The following is a 19,111-nucleotide window of genomic DNA, read 5'->3' on the forward strand; positions in this document are numbered from 1 at the left end:
TGTCTGCAATTCCTCCTGATGACGGATTAAAAAGATATTAAAACCAGGTGACCCCTGTCTCTACTAAAAACAGAAATTATCTGGCCAACTAAAATATATATAGAAAAAATTAGCCGGGCATGGTGGCGCGTGCCTGTAGTCCCAGCTACTCGGGAGGCTGAGGCAGGAGGATCGCTTAAGCCCAGGAGTTTGAGGTTGCTGTGAGCTAGGCTGACGCCACGGCACTCACTCTAGCCCGGGCAACAAAGTGAGACTCTGTCTCAAAAAAAAAAAAAAGGAAATATAACTAAGAGATGAAAAATTATGTAGTGAATCTTTTGACATACATTCATTACACAGAACACTGAGCTCCTCAAAATTATTAGGAGGCATTAAGGGGAGACTGTAGTTTAATGTATCAATAATTCTGATAAGTTTTTGATCTAAAATTAAATTACTTCCAAACATGATATATCATACCCAGCAAGGATATACCAGTATGCTTTGACAACAAATAAAAAAGAAACAAGAAGAATATTAAATACGATTTTATAGTTCCTAGAATTAGATGGTAGAACGCCAAGCCCTTTCTGCCCATCTCATCAGGGGCGGGACATGTGGAAGAAGAGAAGCCACGTACGTTTCATTGATTAAAACAAAGAGAATGGAGTCCTAAATTACATTTTCACAATAAAATCTAACTTAGTCTAAATACAGCTAATTCTAGTAAGGTCATATTATATACTTTGATCAAGGGCCACTATTTCCTAAAAACATTGGGATTTCTTTATTCCATAGTGACCCTAGGTGATTTGATATTTTATTCCTCTATTTTCAGAAGACTGATAAAAAAATCTTTGTAAGAACACAGAGATTCTATCTTTAAAAAGAAACTGTACAATTATTTGTTAGCTACAGAAATAATTCCAATGCTTTAGGAAACAAAGGCTATCTTCTGTGGTGAACTGGTACACACTGATTTTTTGACCAGTTGAATATTTTAGGGACTAAATATCAATTTTATCTAATAATTTAAATGTAATAATTGCATTTCACATGAGAGAAAAACTCACCAACTTGTCAAAACACTGTATTCTCACATAGTTATTGTAAGACCAAATATTAATTAAGGTCAAAGAGAAGTGAATGTATTTCTCTAAGCATTTATTTTACTTTATAAAGTTTGATTTTCAATGAAAAGGAAATGTCTTCTTATCTATTTTCCTTTAGAAATACTTAACTATGTTCTACACTTGTCAGCAATGTCCTTTTACCGTGAAATTTATATATGAAGCTATTCTCTAATTCATTCATTTTCAACACGCCAGTTCAGAGAAAAAATGTCTACATTTCCATGACCTTTTGCCAGAGTTATATATTTTAAAGTTAAAAAGTACAAAGACTTGTTTTATCACAGAAAATTCACTGCTTCTGAGTTGGTGCATCAAAATATGGCACATTTTCTATAAGAAGGTCTTTCCTAGGAACCAACTCTAAAAGAAAAACAATAAGAGAAAATAATATCATTAAAATTAAGATTAAATGCAAGCACACTCATTTCCCTCTAAAACTTGTAACAGTAAAATATCTAGTTTTAAGGTGAATCTCCCAGGGATATTTTATTTCAGTTGACATCTAAAGTAGAGTCTTTGATTCTAAATGGAAACGACTGGATTCCCATTTCCTATTATATAAAAACACATCTGATCAACTCAACTCTTTATCATTTATTTATTAAATATAACGAATTAAATAACTGAACAGAATTCAGCTAAAACTTACATTATTGGACATCTAATTACCAAATACTGATAATTAAAATGATGGGAAAGTTTGTTTATGCAATCTATTATAGAAAAAGCAAGAATGCTCTCCTAATTTAAAGATCCCAAATTGTATAGCCGTGGTCCCCAACCCCAGGCTGCGGACTGGTAGCAAACCTGGCCACATGGCAGGAGGTGGGGCGGGAGGTGAGCAGGGCGGGAAGCTTTTTTATAACCGCTCTCCCTCACTTGTCATCCCTGCACGCTACCGCCCCCCCCCCCCCGCCCCCCGCCACCGTGGAAAAATTGTCTTCCAGGAAACCAGTCCCTGGTTCCAGAAAGATTGGAGACTGCTGCTTTATAGAATAATGGTTCTTAACCAAAGACGTTTGGCTTGTCATACCACATGGAGAATGCTGCTGGAATTCAGTGGGCAGGAGCCAGGGATGCCAAACCTCCTGCATGTGTAGGACCGTTTGACACCGCGAAGAACTGTGCTATCCAAAATGCCAATAGTGCCCCACTGAGAAACATCGTTAAGCAACAAGAAAAAACTGTTGAGTCCCAGGTAACACAACTGCTGGAGCTAAGATAAAGCTCTTTGCAGTAACCAGAACAGCATGGCACTGGCATAAAAACAGACACACATACCAATAAAACAGAATAGAGAACCCAGAAATAAATCCACACATCTATAGCGAACTAATCCTTGACAAAAGTGCCAAGAACATGCAGTAGGGAAAGGACAGTCTCTTCAATAAATGATGCTGAGAAAACCGGAGATCCATATGCGGAAGAATGAAACTAGACCCGTATCTCTCGCCATACACAACAATTCCATCTAAACGTATTAAAGACTTACATCTAAGACCTGAAACTATGAAACTGCAAAAGAAAACATTGGGGAAATGCTTCAGGACATTGGTCTGGGCAAAGACTTCTTGAGTAATACCCCCCAAAGCACAGGCAACCAAAGCAAAATTGGACAAATGGGATCACATCAAACTAAAAAGCTTCTGCACAGCAAAGGAAATAGTCAATGAAGTGAAGAGATAACCCAGAGAATGGGAGAAAATATTTGCAAACTACCCATCTGACAAGAGATTAATAACTAGACTATAAAAGGAGCTCCAACAACTGTCAAGTGACAGGAAAAAAATAAAAAATCTGATTAAAAAATGGGCAAAGTATCTGAATAGACATTTCTAAAAAGAAGACATACAAATGGCCAACAGGTATATGAAAAAATGCTCAACATCATTAGTCATCAGAGAAATGTAAATCAAAACTACAAGATATCATCTCACCTTAGTTAAAATGGCTTTTATCAAAAAGACAGGCAATAACTGGCAAGAACGTGGAGAAAGAACTCCGATACTTTGTTGGTGGGAATGTATATTAGTGCAACCACTACGGAGAACAGTATGGAGGTTCCTCAAAAAACTAAACTAGAACTAGCACACTACCAGCAATCCCACTGCTGGGGTGGGTCCAGAGCAGGGGAGTTCAGTGCATCAGAAAGGCCCCTGCACAGCCATGTGCACTGCAGCGCTGCTCACCACAGCCAAGGCTGGACTCAGCTTCAGTATCTGTCAGTGGGTGTGTGGACAAAGAAATTGTGGTGTGTACACATAATGGAATAGCACACTGCCATGTGCACTGCAGCACTGCTCACCACAGCCAAGGCTGGACTCAGCTTCAGTATCTGTCAGTGGGTGTGTGGACAAAGAAATTGTGGTGTGTACACATAATGGAATAGCACACTGCCATGTGCACTGCAGCGCTGCTCACCACAGCCAAGGCTGCACTCAGCGTCAGTATCTGTCAGTGGGTGTGTGGACAAAGAAATTGCGGTGTACACACATAATGGAATAGCACACAGCCATGTGCACTGCAGCACTGCTCACCACAGCCAAGACTGGACTCAGCTTCAGTATCTGTCAGTGGGTGTGTGGACAAAGAAATTGTGGTGTGCACACATAATGGAATAGCACACAGCCATGTGCACTGCAGCACTGCTCACCACAGCCAAGACTGGACTCAGCTTCAGCATCTAGCAGTGGGTGTGTGGACAAAGAAATTGTGGTGTGCACACATAATGGAATAGCACACAGCCATGTGCACTGCAGCACTGCTCACCACAGCCAAGACTGGACTCAGCTTCAGTATCTGTCAGTGGGTGTGTGGACAAAGAAATTGTGGTGTGCACACATAATGGAATAGCACACAGCCATGTGCACTGCAGCACTGCTCACCACAGCCAAGGCTGGACTCAGCTTCAGTATCTAGCAGTGGGTGTGTGGACAAAGAAATTGTGGTGTATACACATAATGGAATAGCACACAGCCACAGAGAGAATGAAATCCTGCCATTTGAAACAACACGGACGGAACCGGAGAGCATGATGTTAGGTGAAATAGCCAAGCACAGAAAGACAAATCTTGCATGTTCTCACTCATATGTGGGAGCTAATTATTAAAAACAATTGATCTCATGGGGACAGAAAATAGAATGATGGTTACCAGGGACTGGGAAGGGTAGAGGGAGGGGGAGATAAAGTTAGGATGGTTAATGGGTACAAAAATATAGTTAGTTAGACAGAATGAACAATATTGATGGCACAGCGAAGTAACTATAATCAACAATCAGGGTATACTTTAAAATAACTAAGAGTAGGAGTGGAATGTTCCTAGCACAAAGAAATGATAAATGCCCCTATTACTCTGATTTCATCAATTCACATTGTATGCTTGTATCAAAACATCACATGTACCCTATAAAGGTATACAACCATTATGTACTCATAATTATTAAAAATTTTAAAAAAGAGGAAAAAAAGATGAAGCTCTTAAGATACAAATTTTTGAGGGGATGCATAATTTCTGCCTCTTTTTTCCAGAAAAGCTGAATCCAGATGAGCTATCAGGATGAAAAAATGCTTACACAACATTCTATAAAATAACCTGCCTATATTCTTCAAAATGTGATGGTCCTGAAAGACAGAGACAGACTGAGGGGCTGCTCCAGATTAAGGAGGACTAAAGAGACGTGAGGACGGCAGCAACGTGTGAGCCCTGGGAGGGTACTGCACCAGAGGGAAAGTTTTTATTCTTCTGCCATAAAGGGCATTGTTAGGACAAATGGGAAGATTTAAATGACAGAATTACACTAATGTTCATGTCTTGGTTTTGATAATTATACTGTGGTTACATTAGGGAATGTCCTTGGATATTTATGCAATACACACTGAAGTATTTTTAAAGAAATATACCTGAAAGTATTTCTCCAGAAGATCTAAACCCAAACGGACTATCATAATTTTTAAAATGCTCATTTTGGGATAAAGAGGTATTATATCTGCAACTTGCGTTCAGAGTTCAGGAAAAAAATGAGGGAATGATGATACAGCAAATGTGGTAAAATCTTAGCATTTGTAGAATACGGGTAAAGGAAATTTTCATACCCTTCAACTTTTGTACCTTGTCTGTAAATCTGAATTACTTCTTAAAAAAAGTTTTTTTAAAAAAAGATATCACTAAAACAAATTTAACCCAAAAAGAAAACTGAAATTTTCACTTAAAAAAAGAACTGGTCTGACTAAAAAAATGCTGTTAGCCAGAGGGTAAATCTAGCTTACCTAAATGAAAACCAGTTAAATAAATATTATTTAACCATTGTTTATATTTCACTTGCTTTTACCAAATCTTTGGATGTTTCATCAGAGAATAAATTATAATGTAGGTTTTAACTTATGAACAATAGCAATAATTTCACTTATCAAACATATGTGCCTATTTTATACCAGATATTACATCAAAAAGTGAAGATACAAAGGTGAATATATAACAGTCTCTTCAGCTTCAAGTAATTCGTAATCCAATGGAAAAGACACACAAACATCAAATTATAGCATAATAGAATGTGATACAAAAATGATACACTACTTTTATGGGAGAATGGAAGAATAAATGGCCAAATCTACCTATATTATTTTAGAATTTGTTCAGCTCTGAATAACCGAAAGCCAAACAAAGAATGGCTTAAATAAGTAAGGAATTTAAATTTCTCACATTTTTTTTTTTTTTTTTTTGAGACAGAGTCTCACTCTGTTGCCCAGGCTAGAGTGAGTGCCGTGGCGTTAGTCTAGCTCACAGTAACCTCAAACTCCTGAGCTCAAGCGATCCTCCTGTCTCAGCCTCCCGAGTAGCTGGGACTACAGGCATGCACCACCATGCCCGGCTAATTTTTTCTATATATATTTTTAGCTGTCTATATAATTTCTTTCTATTTTTAGTAGAGATGGGGTCTCGCTCTTGCTCAGGCTGGTCTCGAACTCCTGAGCTCAAACGATCCGCCCACCTCGGCCTCCCAGAGTGCTAGGATTACAGGCGTGAGCCACCGCGCCCGGCCTCACATATTAAGAAATACAGATTAAGGCAGTCTTGAGCTAGTACAAGCCCTTAGTATCACTAAGGACCCAGGCTCTTCTTTCTTCCTGTTCTGCTACCCTCCTGTGTGTGGTTTCATCTTCACTGCTGCTGTACATCACACCCGCACTCCAGGCAGAAAGGAGAGAGGAGGGAAAAGCGCACAATGAGAGTGCCAGCTCAGCCCACTCCCTTTTAACAGAAAAACAACGGCTTTCTTGGAAGAAACACCCACTAGATGCTTATGTAGGCCAGAAAGGTGTCGTGTGGAATATGTTTCCAGTAATTTCCATGTGCAAGTAGCCACAGCAAACATCTTGAAACAGTTTTTAACCGTGACGACTGTCATCCTTTGGTAACAGCCTCTACATTCTGCTCATCTCCCTAACCCTGACCTTTCGACAGTTTGAATGTTATCTTTTTTTTTTTCTTTTTTTTTCCTGAGACAAGGTCCTGCTCTGTCGCCTGAGCTAGAGTGCAGAGCAGCAATCTCAAACTCCTGGGCTCAGTGATGCTCCTGCCTCAGCCTGCCTGAGCTTCCCGAGTAGCTGGGACTACAGGCCTGTACCACCATGCCCGGGTGATTTTTTTATTTTCAGGAGAGATGGGGTCTCCCTCTTGCTCAGGTTGGTCTTAAACTCCTGAGCTCAAGTGAACCTCCCGCCTCAGCCACTTGGAGCGCTAGGATTACAGGATGAGCCACTGTGCCTGGCCTAGCAAACGTCGTCTTTTGTTGTTGTGCCCAAAGATACTTTGCGGAATAAAAACAAAATACAATGTGAAAGGAGATTCTGCTGAAGCCCCTCCAGGAGTCTGGATGCATAACGAAGGATTGTTAACTGTATTTCCATTTCCTGAAATCCAAAATCTCCTGAATTAACTAATTATAGAATAAAAGGTAAACAAATAGACAGTCTGGGTGGGTGATAAATGATGCCAGAAATATTTAGAACCACAAATTAACATGAGAAAAATACATAGTTGTACCATCTTCATAACTGCAGTTTTGCAATATAACCAGGGGTTAAGATTTAAAAAAAGAAAAAAATAAGTTAATTGATTTAGAAAAATCTGGTAAAACTGAGTTTCATAAATCAGCATTATAAACTGTTGTCTTATAAATATATACAATATATACCATGATGTCTGGCAGAATGAAGCTGTTTTATTACCCAGCATTAAAACTGCTGTAATTGTTCACTATTTTAAAACACATGGCAGTCAGAAAACATTTTTCTTTAGTTTTACTTACGCAGTGTATTGTGGTTGGTGTGAATACCTTGTATAACAGATGTTCTGAGCAACAATTCAACATCGGAACCTACTTTCATTAGCTGTTAGGAAAACCAAAAAAATAGAATAAATCCTTTGTGTATTCATATGAATGTACTGTTTTTGAAAACTATAGTTTCACTATAATTTATTTTTAGGTAACATAGCAGTTCCCCCTTATCCACGGTTTCAGTTATCCATGGTCAACTGCAGTCCAAAAATATTAAATGGAAAATTCCAACAATAAACAATTTATAAGTTTGCGATTGCGTGCCATTCCGAATAGCGTAACACACTCGCGCCGTCTCATTCCGTCTTGCCTGGGATGTGAATCACGGTTTGTCTGGGGCGTCCACGCTGCGCACGCTGCCGACCCCTTAGTCGCTTCGGAGCTGTCTCAGTTACCAGATCAATTGTTGCTGTGTTGCAGAGGTTTATGTTCAAGCAACTCTTATTTTACTTAATAATGGCCTCAAAGCACAAGAGTATTGTGCTTAATTTATGAATTAAACTTTACCATAGGTGCGGATGTACAGGAAAAACAGTATCTGTAGGGCTCGGCACTACCAGTGTTTTCCGGCATCCACCAGAGCCTGAGAACATACACCCCGAGGATAAGGGCGAACGACTTTTAACTTTTTATGACCATTCCAAGTGGTACAGAAAGCTTAGACATGCGTATAGTTTTAACTTTTATCTCTCCATTCCATATTTTGTTCCAAAACAGATTTACAGTATTTTTTGGTTACAATTTGTATTTTAAAATGTGTTTAAAATGTACATTTTTGGTGGCAGGGGTGAATCTTTCTTTTATAGAGCTAGATGTTCTGAACACCAGAAAGAATATTGGTTTAGGAGTCAGAACACTTGAATTCCAACTCTGTCTCTGTCATTAAGTGTGTGGCCTTGGGTTAATCTCCTACTCTGAGTTTCAGACCTAATCAAATGCTGTGGACCCCTGAGGGACCTTGAGACCCTCTCAGGAATCTGTGAGGTCAAAATTATTTTCCTAACATTATAGCCTTCTGCATTGTTTGAGTTGTGAGCAGGTAGGTAGAGCTTTCTCCATGGAAATACCATGTTTACTGGAAAGAACCACTGACAAACCAAGATTATTCAGACTTAGCTACTTGGCAGACATTTTCTTGAAAAAGTAGAGTGTGTTGTTTCAATGAAAACAACTGACAGTATTTGCTGACAATGATAAGATTGAAGATTTCAAGCAAAAACCATTAATTCTGGAGAGTTTGTATCCATCACGGTGAGCTTAATATAGCCTTGCAATACTTTTCTGATAAGATGGATATTGATATTAATAGATGTAATTTAAAAATATTATATAATGAACTATGTCAACATTTCTGTATTACTTAGTAAACCTGTATTTTCTAAATCATCAGTGCATGGTGTTACAAAATCATGCATGGGTGAAAAATCCATTCAAAGGGAAATGTTGATGAAAATCCACTGGTCTGCTTGCGGGCATGTGAGAGAACATCCCATGGAGAGACAACTGCCTAAAGACTCTGAGACAGGAAAGCTCTTGGAAAGTTCAAGGAGGTTCAAAGGCAGCACTGAGACTGGAAGAGTTAAGGGGGATATGGTTCACGTGGGGGCGGTAACAGGAGTCAGATGACACATAACCTTGTAGACCACGGTGGGCCCTTTAGATTTTTCTTTGAATAGGATGAGAAGCCATGGGGGTTGTGAGTAGAGGAGTAAAGGGAAATGCCTTTCTTTTTTTTTTTTTTGTTGAGACAGAGTCTCACTTTGTTGCCCAGGCTAGAGTGAGTACCGTGGCGTCAGTTTAGCTCACAGCAACCTCAGACTCCTTGGCTTAAGCGATCCTCCTGTTTCAGCCTCCCGAGTAGCTGGGACGACAGGCACGCGCCACTATGCCCGGCTAATTTTTTCTATATAGATTTTTAGTTTTCCATATAATTTCTTTCTATTTTTAGTAGAGATGGGGTCTCGCTCTTGCTCAGGCTGGTCCCCACCTCCTGACCTCAAGCGATCCACCCGCCTCGGCCTCCCAGAGTGCTAGGATTACAGGCGTGAGCCACCTCGCCCGGCCAGGAAACGCCTTTCTTTAAGAGACAGGGTCTTGCTCTCTTGCCCAGGCTAGAGTGCAGTGGCACAATCATAGCTCACAGCAACCTCAAGCTCCTGGGCTTAAGCAATCTTCCTGCCTCAGCCTCCTGAGTAGCTAGGACTACAGGTGTGTGCCATCATAACCAGCTAATTTAAAAAATTTTTTTCCAGACAGGGGTCTCTTTGTGTTGTTCAGGCGGATCTTGAACTCCTCGCTTCAAGGGATCCTCCTGCCTTGGCCTCCCAAAGTGCTAGGATTACAGGTGTGAGCCACCATGCCCAGGCAGATATGCCTTTTTTTAAAGGCTCACTCTGTCTTTAAAAGTGTTGAGAACAGGCTGTAGGGAGTGAGGGTGGAGGCAGGGAGGCCCCTTAGGAGGCTGTTGTAACAGTCCAGAGAAAAATGATAGTGGCTTGGACTAGGAGATAACAAAGTGGAGGTTGAGAACTGGTCAAATTCTGGATATATTTTGAGGGTTAAACCAATAGGATTTGCTGACAGATTAATCTCATTGTGAGAGGAAAGCAATCTAGAAAGTACCAAGGTTTTTGGTCTGAGCATTCAAAGGAGGGAACTGCCATTACTTGACATGGAAAAGGATGTGGGAGAGCAAAGCCTCACCTTCTGACACCTGGGAAGGGGCTTGGCAGGGAAGAGAAAGCAGAAAAAATGGGCCTCCTTACCCACTGGAGGGACACAAACTGCGTTGAGACGCGTATCTAAGGCTGGAAACAGGGCTAGACAAGGAACAAGGGATTCAGGGAGACCAGAGGGGATGAGCAGGAGGTGGTCTGTATGAATCCAGGGGCCAGAAAAAAATCCATTGCTCTAACATACGACAGAGTTCTACATTACAACTAACCTTGAAGAAATGACCACATGTTGAAGTGTAGTACCAAAGAATGTTCACAGTTATCTCAAAAGCTATTACATATTTCTACCCTTTTCCAACTACACATCTGTATGAGGCTGAATTTTCATATACTTCAACCTAAAAACATATTGCACTAGATTAAATGAAGGAGATACGAGAATTTAGCTGACTTCTATTAAGCCAGCAGATATTGAAGAGATCTGCAAAAATGTAAACCAATGCCACTCTTCTCACTAAGTTTTTTTTGAAAATAGTTATTTTCCATAAACATTATTTAACATGCAATGGGTTTATTATCTTAAAATGAATTAATCAATATATAATTTTTAAATTTCTAAGTTTAAAATTTCTAATATGGTAAATATTGATATAATAAAGCATTTTGGGGGCCTCAATTTATAAAGGGCAAAGATATCTTGAGACCATCAAGTTTGAGAACTGCTAGACTAGCAGATGCCTAAGACTCCTTTTGGTACCAAGAGTTTGTGAACCCTCTAATAATGACAATGTCATTATCTAAAAACTACTAAAAATATTTGCAGAGTTGCAGAAAGAACAAAATATACATTTGTATGTAACAAATATCTAACTCCTTGATTGCTTAATCTTAAATTAATGCTAAGTAAAATGAATTTGGGAGCGTATGGTTCATTTTCCCAGTTTGGGTGATATAAACAGAACTCAATCAAAAAATATTTAATCATAATTTCAAAATTTAAAAATAATTACCACATTGTTTTTCATCAGTCTACTAAATATTAATAGCAAATAGTACAATCTTCCTCTTATATCTTTTAGCCTCTCTTCAAGTCATGACTTGATTATACTGTCATCTTAACTTCTGCCATGAATAAAAATTATATATATATTTCCTATTTGCTCTAGCATGTTTCAATAAAATCTTTCCCTTTTTTTATTTGTTATAGAGATGGAATACTTAGGCTATCTCCTTTCGTCTCATTAGCTTGATTATTACAGGTATATAGTATTTCAAAAATAGTATTTTTCTCTAAATAAACATAAACGCATTTTTATCAGATTTTTTTACTTGTGGAAATTCTATCAAATATGGAAGAATTCCTCTAATTTTTATTTTCCTTTTTACCAAATCAGTTCTTAGAATCATAACTACCCTACAAATAATTTTCCATTTTTTGTTTTCTCCCTAAGAGTCCTTTCCTTTATACAAAGTTAGACACAGGAAGCTCAGAACAGAGATAATGTGTATATGCCAGAATACGCATGATACAGAAGAATCGTTGCGCATTTCTTCAATGAACGTGTATTGGGTGGACTAGGGAGTCACAGAAGACTAGTGTCAGTAGCGTGTCTTCAACTAGAGCAAGTGACCAAAATGCAAATATAGCAGGCAAGCAAGAACAGTTCAGAAGCTGTTTGTGGCTATTTATGTCATTGCCAAGATGGGAATTAAAAAAAAAATCTAACTGCCTAGTTGAGCTTAAAGAGCAGAAGTTTCCTCTGTAGTTCTGAGTTAATACAACACTCACTCTCCCTAGTTTTACTCACTCGCCTTAGGTGAAGATAGAATTTCTGGGGTTTCTGGATTGGTTTCTTGCTTGGACCATGGCTACTTCCATATCCTTTCCACGGGACAGCTTGCTGTTTTGGGTGCAGGTCGGCAGGTAACACTGAGGAGGTGAGCCACACCAATAAGTGAAGGGTATTTACGGTCGCGATGGGTTTAACTATCAAGTCATGATTTTTATTTCACATGACTCCTCTATTTTCATCATTTCCTTCCTTTTTGCCAAGAAAATTTTATGCGTTTTATTGTAATTAAAAAACTCAATTACTGTACCTGTTCTATTTTCTTAGGAGAAGTCTCGTTTTTATTACTTTTGAGTTCTTCATTTATCTTTATTCTGGCTGCTAGAGAGAGAAAAAATATATAGTTATTTGCTTTTCTAATCTATAATTTCTATCTCAATTTATATGTTATTCATTATATTACTCTGTATGAAAAACTACTTCTCTAGAATCAGAAATGGTTTTGTCCCCATAAAAAAACAAAACAAAGCATAAGAATAAGAAATCTCGGCTGGGCGTGGTGGCTCACGCTTGTCATCCTAGCATTCTGGGAGGCCGAGGCGGGTGGATCATTTGAGCTCAGGAGTTTGAGACCAGCCTGAGCAAGAGCGAGACCCCATCTCTACTAAAAACAGAAAGAAATTATATGGACAACTAAAAATATATATAGAAAAAAGTAGCTGGGCATGGTGGCGCATGCCTATAGTCCCAGCTCCTTGGGAGGCTGAGGCAGGAGGATCGCTTGAGCCCAGGAGTTTGAGGTTGCTGTGAGCTAGGCTGACGCCACGGCACTCTAGCCCGGGCAACAGAGTGAGACTCTGTCTCAAAAAAAAAAAAAAAAAAAGCGCAGAACAAAAGAAAGGTTTGTTTACTTGGAATGCTAAGCTGTAGGTTGGTTTGGGATACTCAGTTTACTAAACAAATTATTCCTTAGATTATATTTAAAAATGAAAGATAATGTTAGAACTGGGATTGGCTTTGGACTTAATTCATTGTGGATTGGTTTTGCTCTCAGATCACTTTATTTCTGAATATTAATATGTTCAGGAAAGATTTTAAAATTTAAAGAAGTAAATTTTTAGGTTATTTTCCCTCTTGTTTTACCACAGTAAATGTCTGAAATTGTTTAGAATGCCTAACTTGGGGACTTGAGTTTCAATTTTGTTCTTAGTCATTGCAGATACTGTCAAAATGCCGTACAAAATTATTTTGCATTTCTTTGTAGGACAGGGAAATAGAAAATCATGACTGGTATTGTTTTGAATGCCATTTGCCTGGAGAGGTGTTGATATGTGACCTGTGTTTTCGTGTGTATCATTCCAAGTGTCTGATGAGTTCAGGCTTAGAGACGGCAGTAGTCCCTGGCAGTGCCCAGTGTGCAGGGTGAGTACCTACGAGCTTTCCTGTGCTGGGTCGAGGGTTGGAACGGACTCTGTAGCCTCACATCCCAGGTGGTCTTGCCAGGTGAATGGACGAAGGATGGAGGGTGGGGGTTTCTTTTCTGAAACGGTGATACCATATTCAGGGTGGGGCTTTAGAAAGCTTTAATCACATGGAAATATCTTGTCTTCCCCCGCTTTGCACCTGCCTCTGGCCGGTGTGACCCTTCCATTGCATGGCCTTTGGGAGTCAGAGACACCATGCCACACGACGTCTGTTCACCACGCACTTTGTGACAAACTGCACAATTCATGCTGTTCCAAAAACACAGCTGGTGAGAGGCACATTGTTGGATGCATTCTTTATCTATTTCCAATTTTATATCCAGGTAACGTTGCCTTATTTTTGTCATATCATGAGTTTGTTTTTTGCTTATATTTTCTTTGGAGGATGGAGGGATGAGACAGTTGTGTATAAAGAATTCTAATTCTTTTATTTAAAACAAAATGAAATTTGCCTGTTAGGTAAAATAAGTAATTTCCACAATTATTTTCATTCTTTCCCTTCGCTGGCTCTACTCCAGTCACCAGCCTCGGCGCCGTGGCAGCTTGGCAACCGCTTTCCCGCAGACCGGGTCTGGCCGTTCCCTTTGAAACGCCCCCATCCTCGGCCCCACCCGGCTCCCTGCAAGCCCACCCCTCACCTCCAGCGTCTGCTCAGGTTCCACATCCCCCACGATGCCTACCCTGCCCACCCACAGCACCCCCACATGCGTGACACCGACCTAATGTCCCCTGTCACCACAGCACCTAACACACTGTAGCCATTAGTTATCACTTTGTGGAATACGTTCTCCCTTCTAGGAAACAGAAGGGAGAGGATAGAAAGCTTTGTTTTGCTCACCTTGCACAATTCCAGATTGAAGGCACAGGTTGAGCTATTATGCAAAAATATGAAACCTGAAATGAAATCTGAAACATTTGGAGCGCCAAAATGACAAGTGGAAAATGCCACATCTAATTCCCTTGCTTTTTGATGGTTCAATGTACATACATTGTTTCAGGCACAAAATTAAAAATATTGTATAAAACTATCTTCAGCCTTTGTGTCATAAGGTATATGAAATATAAATGAATTTCATGTTTAGACTTGGGACTCCTCCCCACAATATCTCATTATGCATATGCAAATATTGCAGAATCTGAAAAAATCTGAAAGCTCAAACACTTCTGGTTCCAAGTATTTTGGATAAGACATAATCTATATCTGATTACTCAGTAAAATAAAGTTCAAAACACTAGGGATACAAAAGATCTTAAAGGATTACAAAAAACAGTGGTATCCAAAGCATCAAAAATCAGACTATTATCAGATTTATCAAAAACATCATGTCTCGGCCGGGCGCAGTGGCTCATGCCTGTAATCCTAGCACTCTGGGAGGTTGAGGCAGGAGAATCACTTGAGCCCAGGAGTCTGAGGTTGCTGTGAGCCAGGCTGATGCCACAGCGCTCTAGCCCGGGCAACAGAGCTAAATTCCATCTCAAGAAAAAAAGTCTTGAAAATTAAAGTGATTTCCAATGTAGAAATGTTTTCTTGGTTTGTCATCTAAATATGGGCAGAATAAAATTATTTCCAAACTTGCTAAGTCTTGCAAACTTTACAAAGCTACAACAATTGGGGTGATGACACCCCAAAATGAACAGATTAAAAAAAATAGGAAAATATAGGATTAAACCAAGAGAGTCCAAGAGCAGAGGTCAATTCCCAGAAAGGTGCTCACTGGAAGGCTGACTGCTGTTCGGGCCCAGATTCTGTGATGTGCAGAATGACAGGCAGAAGGGAAGAAAGAAAAATGTTAGACAGGCCGGGCACGGTGGCTCATGCCTGTAATCCTAGCACTCTGGGAGGCTGAGGCTGAGGCAGGAGGATCGCTCGAGGTCAGGAGTTCGAGACCAGCCTGAGCAAGAGTGAGACCCTCGTCTCTACTAAAACCAGAAAGAAATGATCTGGACAGCTAAAAATATATAGAAAAAAATTAGCCGGGCATGGTGGCGCACACCTGTAGTTCCAGCTACTCGGGAGGCTGAGGCAGGAGGATTGCTTGAGCCCAGGAGTCATAGGTTGCTGTGAGCGAGGCTGACGCCACGGCACTCTAGGCCGGGTGACAGAGCAAGACTCTGTCTCAAAAAAAAAAAAAAAGAAAGAAAGAAAAATGTTACACATTACCTATGCATTGTGTATTTGTAAGTGTATATAGGGAAAAGATTTAAATAAAGTGAAATCCTCATTGGCCACAAAAACAAGTCAACTGTGTCAAGTGATACAATAAAGAACGGAAAATTTGATAATGAGAAATACGGAGGTAAATAGAAGAATCCACTACACAGAAAGGCAAGTACGTGGTAAACATGCCACTTAAACCACAGTCTGCACAGCTTTAGGGGACTGACCTAACTAAAGGAAACAATTTATTGGAAATTTTACAATTTCATTGGACATGTGAAGTAATATAATTCTCAGCAAATATTTTATCTTAAAATGCAAAGCGCTTGACAGTTGACATTCAGATCTATGAAAGTGGTACGAGAAGCATGTTTGACAGTTGCTAACAATGAAGCAGAAAAATCTATTCTGGTTTTCAGTGGTAAAACTTAAACCACTGGCCAAGTTCCAATAAAAACTGAAACAGGTTCATCTACCAGGTTCTTTATCTTTCAGAATCTGATACTGAACAGATTTTAAGAGGTTCTGAATCTGTTCCAGTATAGAAATAAGGCCAAACAGCTTCTGTGAAGCAATCATTAAAAGTATAGAGAACAGACCCATCATTCATATTATAAAAGGAGACCTCACCCAACTCACAGTCCAGAAAAATGCCAACCTTACTGGGCCTCACTGCCGGCAGCAGGTGGGCTCTCGAGGGGCCCGAGGCAACATAGCCGCCACGCATGTACCGCCCGACGGCCCAGAACCCGCCCAGCACCGACGGCTGATCCTGCCAGCTGCGGGCAACCCCGTCCTGGCACACGCCCAGGATCCACTTGGGCTTCCTTCCCACGTCCACCTCCCAGTAGTGTCTGCCAGAACTGAACCTCTGACAGCCCAGGACAGCAGGGCAAAGCTCGAACCTCCTTGCGTGACAGCCACCTTTTTGCTTTGTTCTTCCGTACCGCACGGCTCGTCTGTCCTCAGAGACAATCAGCTGAAGATGGGCCGTGTCCACATCCAGAATCACATCTACTTGGAAGGCCTTGATGATTCTGTGCAAGCCGGAATACTGGGGAGGAAGTCTGAAACCGTAATTTGTTAAACTAAATGAAAAGGTTTCAGGGTATTTTAGGTTTTGATACCTGCGGTGGATGCTCTTAACACAGGCCAGTAATTCCATGTCTGACTGCACACACGTGCCCTCTATCTCCCTCAGAAGGTGTTTTAATGTGGAAACATCATCTGAAAACGTTACAAGGTTTTCATTTAGTTTTGTTAAAATGTCTGTCTCTTCATCTTGTATCTCCCTAAGAATAGTCTCTTGCTCCTTCTGTAAAAACAGTCTAATTTCCTCAAATTCAGAACTGATTTCTTCTCTCCTATATTCTACCTGCTTTTTAAGCTCCACTGACTTGCTGCCCTGCAGAGCTATCACTTTTTCAACTCGTTCTATATTGTTCTTCAAGGGCTCGACGCTGCGCTCCAGAGTTTCTCGGTGGTGAGAGGCGGCTTTGTCAAGGGGGCTGATGTAGTGCTTCTGGTGCTCGGGGGAGAAGCTGCACTGCGTACACAACATCTCCAGGTCCTTCAGACAGAACAGGGTCAGAACCTGCCCGTGCCTTTCACACACAGCCTTCTCTTTCTGCCTCTTCCTCTTGCTCCTTCTGACCTGCAGCAGCTTAGCGATTTCAGTCAAGTTACGGAGCTGAGGGTTCCTCCTGAAGTTCCCGTACGGAAAGCAAAAACGGCAGACAGGACAGGGAAAGGTATCATCTAGATCCTTCCAGGATACACTGAGGCAGGAGTGACAGAAGTTGTGCCCACAGCTGATGGTCACCGGGTCTTTCAAGTACTCCAGGCAGATGGGACAGCTGGATTCCTCCTGGAGGTCCACCAGGGCTGTCACAAGCTCCATTGAGCTGTGAACAAAAGCAGCGGGTGAGGTCAGCTTCCTGTGGCAAGGCCTGCCTCCCAGAGCTCAGACCCAGTGAGACGTGGACACCCATCCTGGACCTCGCAGAGCAGCCAGGTTGGGGTTGCGCTGTCCTGGCACGCTGAGGGCACTCACTGGCGTCTTCTTCAGTCCCCTGCCCCTTAGCCTGGAGGACAATAACGAGTCAAAGCCTGTAGCTCTATGAGATTAGCCCATCTGAATCTAGGTTTAACAACTTTCTTTAAGAAACTAGCCACAGGCCAGGCGCGGTGGCTCACGCCTGTAATCCTAGCACTCTGGGAGGCTGAGGAGGGAGGATCACTTGAGCTCAGGAGTTTGAGATCAGCCTGAGCAAGAGCAAGACACCATCTCTACTAAAAATAGAAAAATTAGCTGGGCGTGGTGGTGGGCACCTGTAGTCTGAGCTCCTCGGGAGGCTGAGGCAGGAGGATCACTGGAGTTTAGGAGTTCAAGACCAGCCAGAGAAAGAGTGAGACCCAGTCTCTACTAAAAATAGAATGATTAGCCAGGCATCCTGTAGTCCCAGCTACTCAGAAGCTGAGGCAGGAGGATCGCTTGAGCCCAGGAGTCTGAGGTTGCTGTGAGCTAGGCTGATGCCATGGCACTCTAGTCAGGGGTACGGAGTGAGACTCTGTCCCAGAAAAAAAGAGAGAAGCCAGTCACAGGTCTAATGGAACAATCATTCCTGTGGGTGAGAAACGATTTTTAATTTCAAAAACTATTGGATTTGAAATCATGCTATAATAAATGGTTTGGGCAAGAGCATCAATAACTATAAAACCTACTGGGTAAAATTTTATGGGGCAATAAGCTATTCACATAGTCTCAAAACATCACCCTAGGATGATATTTTAGTTATAAAGAGAAAAAAAACATGGGGCTGGGCGCGGTGGCTCACGCCTGTCATCCTAGCACTCTGGGAGGCCGAGGCGGGTGGATCGCTCAAGGTCAGGAGTTCAAGACCAGCCTGAGCAAGAGCGAGACCCCGTCTCTACTAAAAATAGAAAGAAATTATATGGACAACTAAAATATATATATATACAAAAAATTAGCCAGGCATGGTGGCGCATGCCTGTAGTCCCAGCTACTTGGGAGGCTGAGGCAGGAGGATCGCTTAAGTCCAGGAGTTTGAGGTTGCTGTGAGCTAGGCTGACGCCACGGCACTCACTCTAGCCTGGGCAACAAAGCGAGACTCTGTCTCCAAAAAAAAAAAAAAAAATAGAAAGAAATTATATGGACAACTAAAATATATATATATAGAAAAAATTAGCCAGGCATGGTGGTACATGCCTGTAGTCCCAGCTACTTGGGAGGCTGAGGCAGGAGGATCGCTCGAGCCCAGGAGTTTGAGGTTGATGTGAGTGAGGCTGACGCCATGGCGCTCTAGCCCTGGCAACAGAGTGAGACTCTGTCTCAAAAATAAATAAATAAATAAATAAAATAAGAGAAAAAAACCAAGTACCTTTACAATGTGGAGATCCAGAGAACACCACCTTCACCAATGAGGAGACAACGCGATGACCTGCAATGGGAAGAAATTCATCACCATCTGTGGAAAACGTTTGTAGAAAATATAAATATTTTACCTCCTTCTACTCATAGGCAGCAATCATG

The 19,111-nt window shown here is 41.0% G+C and overlaps 1 protein-coding gene across 1 annotated transcript; it reads right to left on the reverse strand.

The window, feature by feature from the left end:
- Positions 1 to 16,042: 16,042 nt before the first annotated feature.
- LOC138398959 (tripartite motif-containing protein 60-like) lies at positions 16,043 to 17,458 on the reverse strand. The gene has a single exon (XM_069493404.1). The coding sequence runs from the start codon at positions 17,456 to 17,458 to the stop codon at positions 16,043 to 16,045; it is 1,416 nt and encodes a 471-aa protein (XP_069349505.1).
- Between the last annotated feature and the right edge of the window lie 1,653 nt (positions 17,459 to 19,111).

The sequence above is a fragment of the Eulemur rufifrons genome, chromosome 18, assembly GCF_041146395.1.
Source record: "Eulemur rufifrons isolate Redbay chromosome 18, OSU_ERuf_1, whole genome shotgun sequence".
NCBI classification, from domain to species: domain Eukaryota; kingdom Metazoa; phylum Chordata; class Mammalia; order Primates; family Lemuridae; genus Eulemur; species Eulemur rufifrons.

Excerpts from the sequence above, each read along its gene's own strand:
- LOC138398959 (XM_069493404.1), bottom strand. The coding sequence starts at position 17,458 with ATGGAGCTTGTGACAGCCCTGGTGGACCTCCAGGAGGAATCCAGCTGT.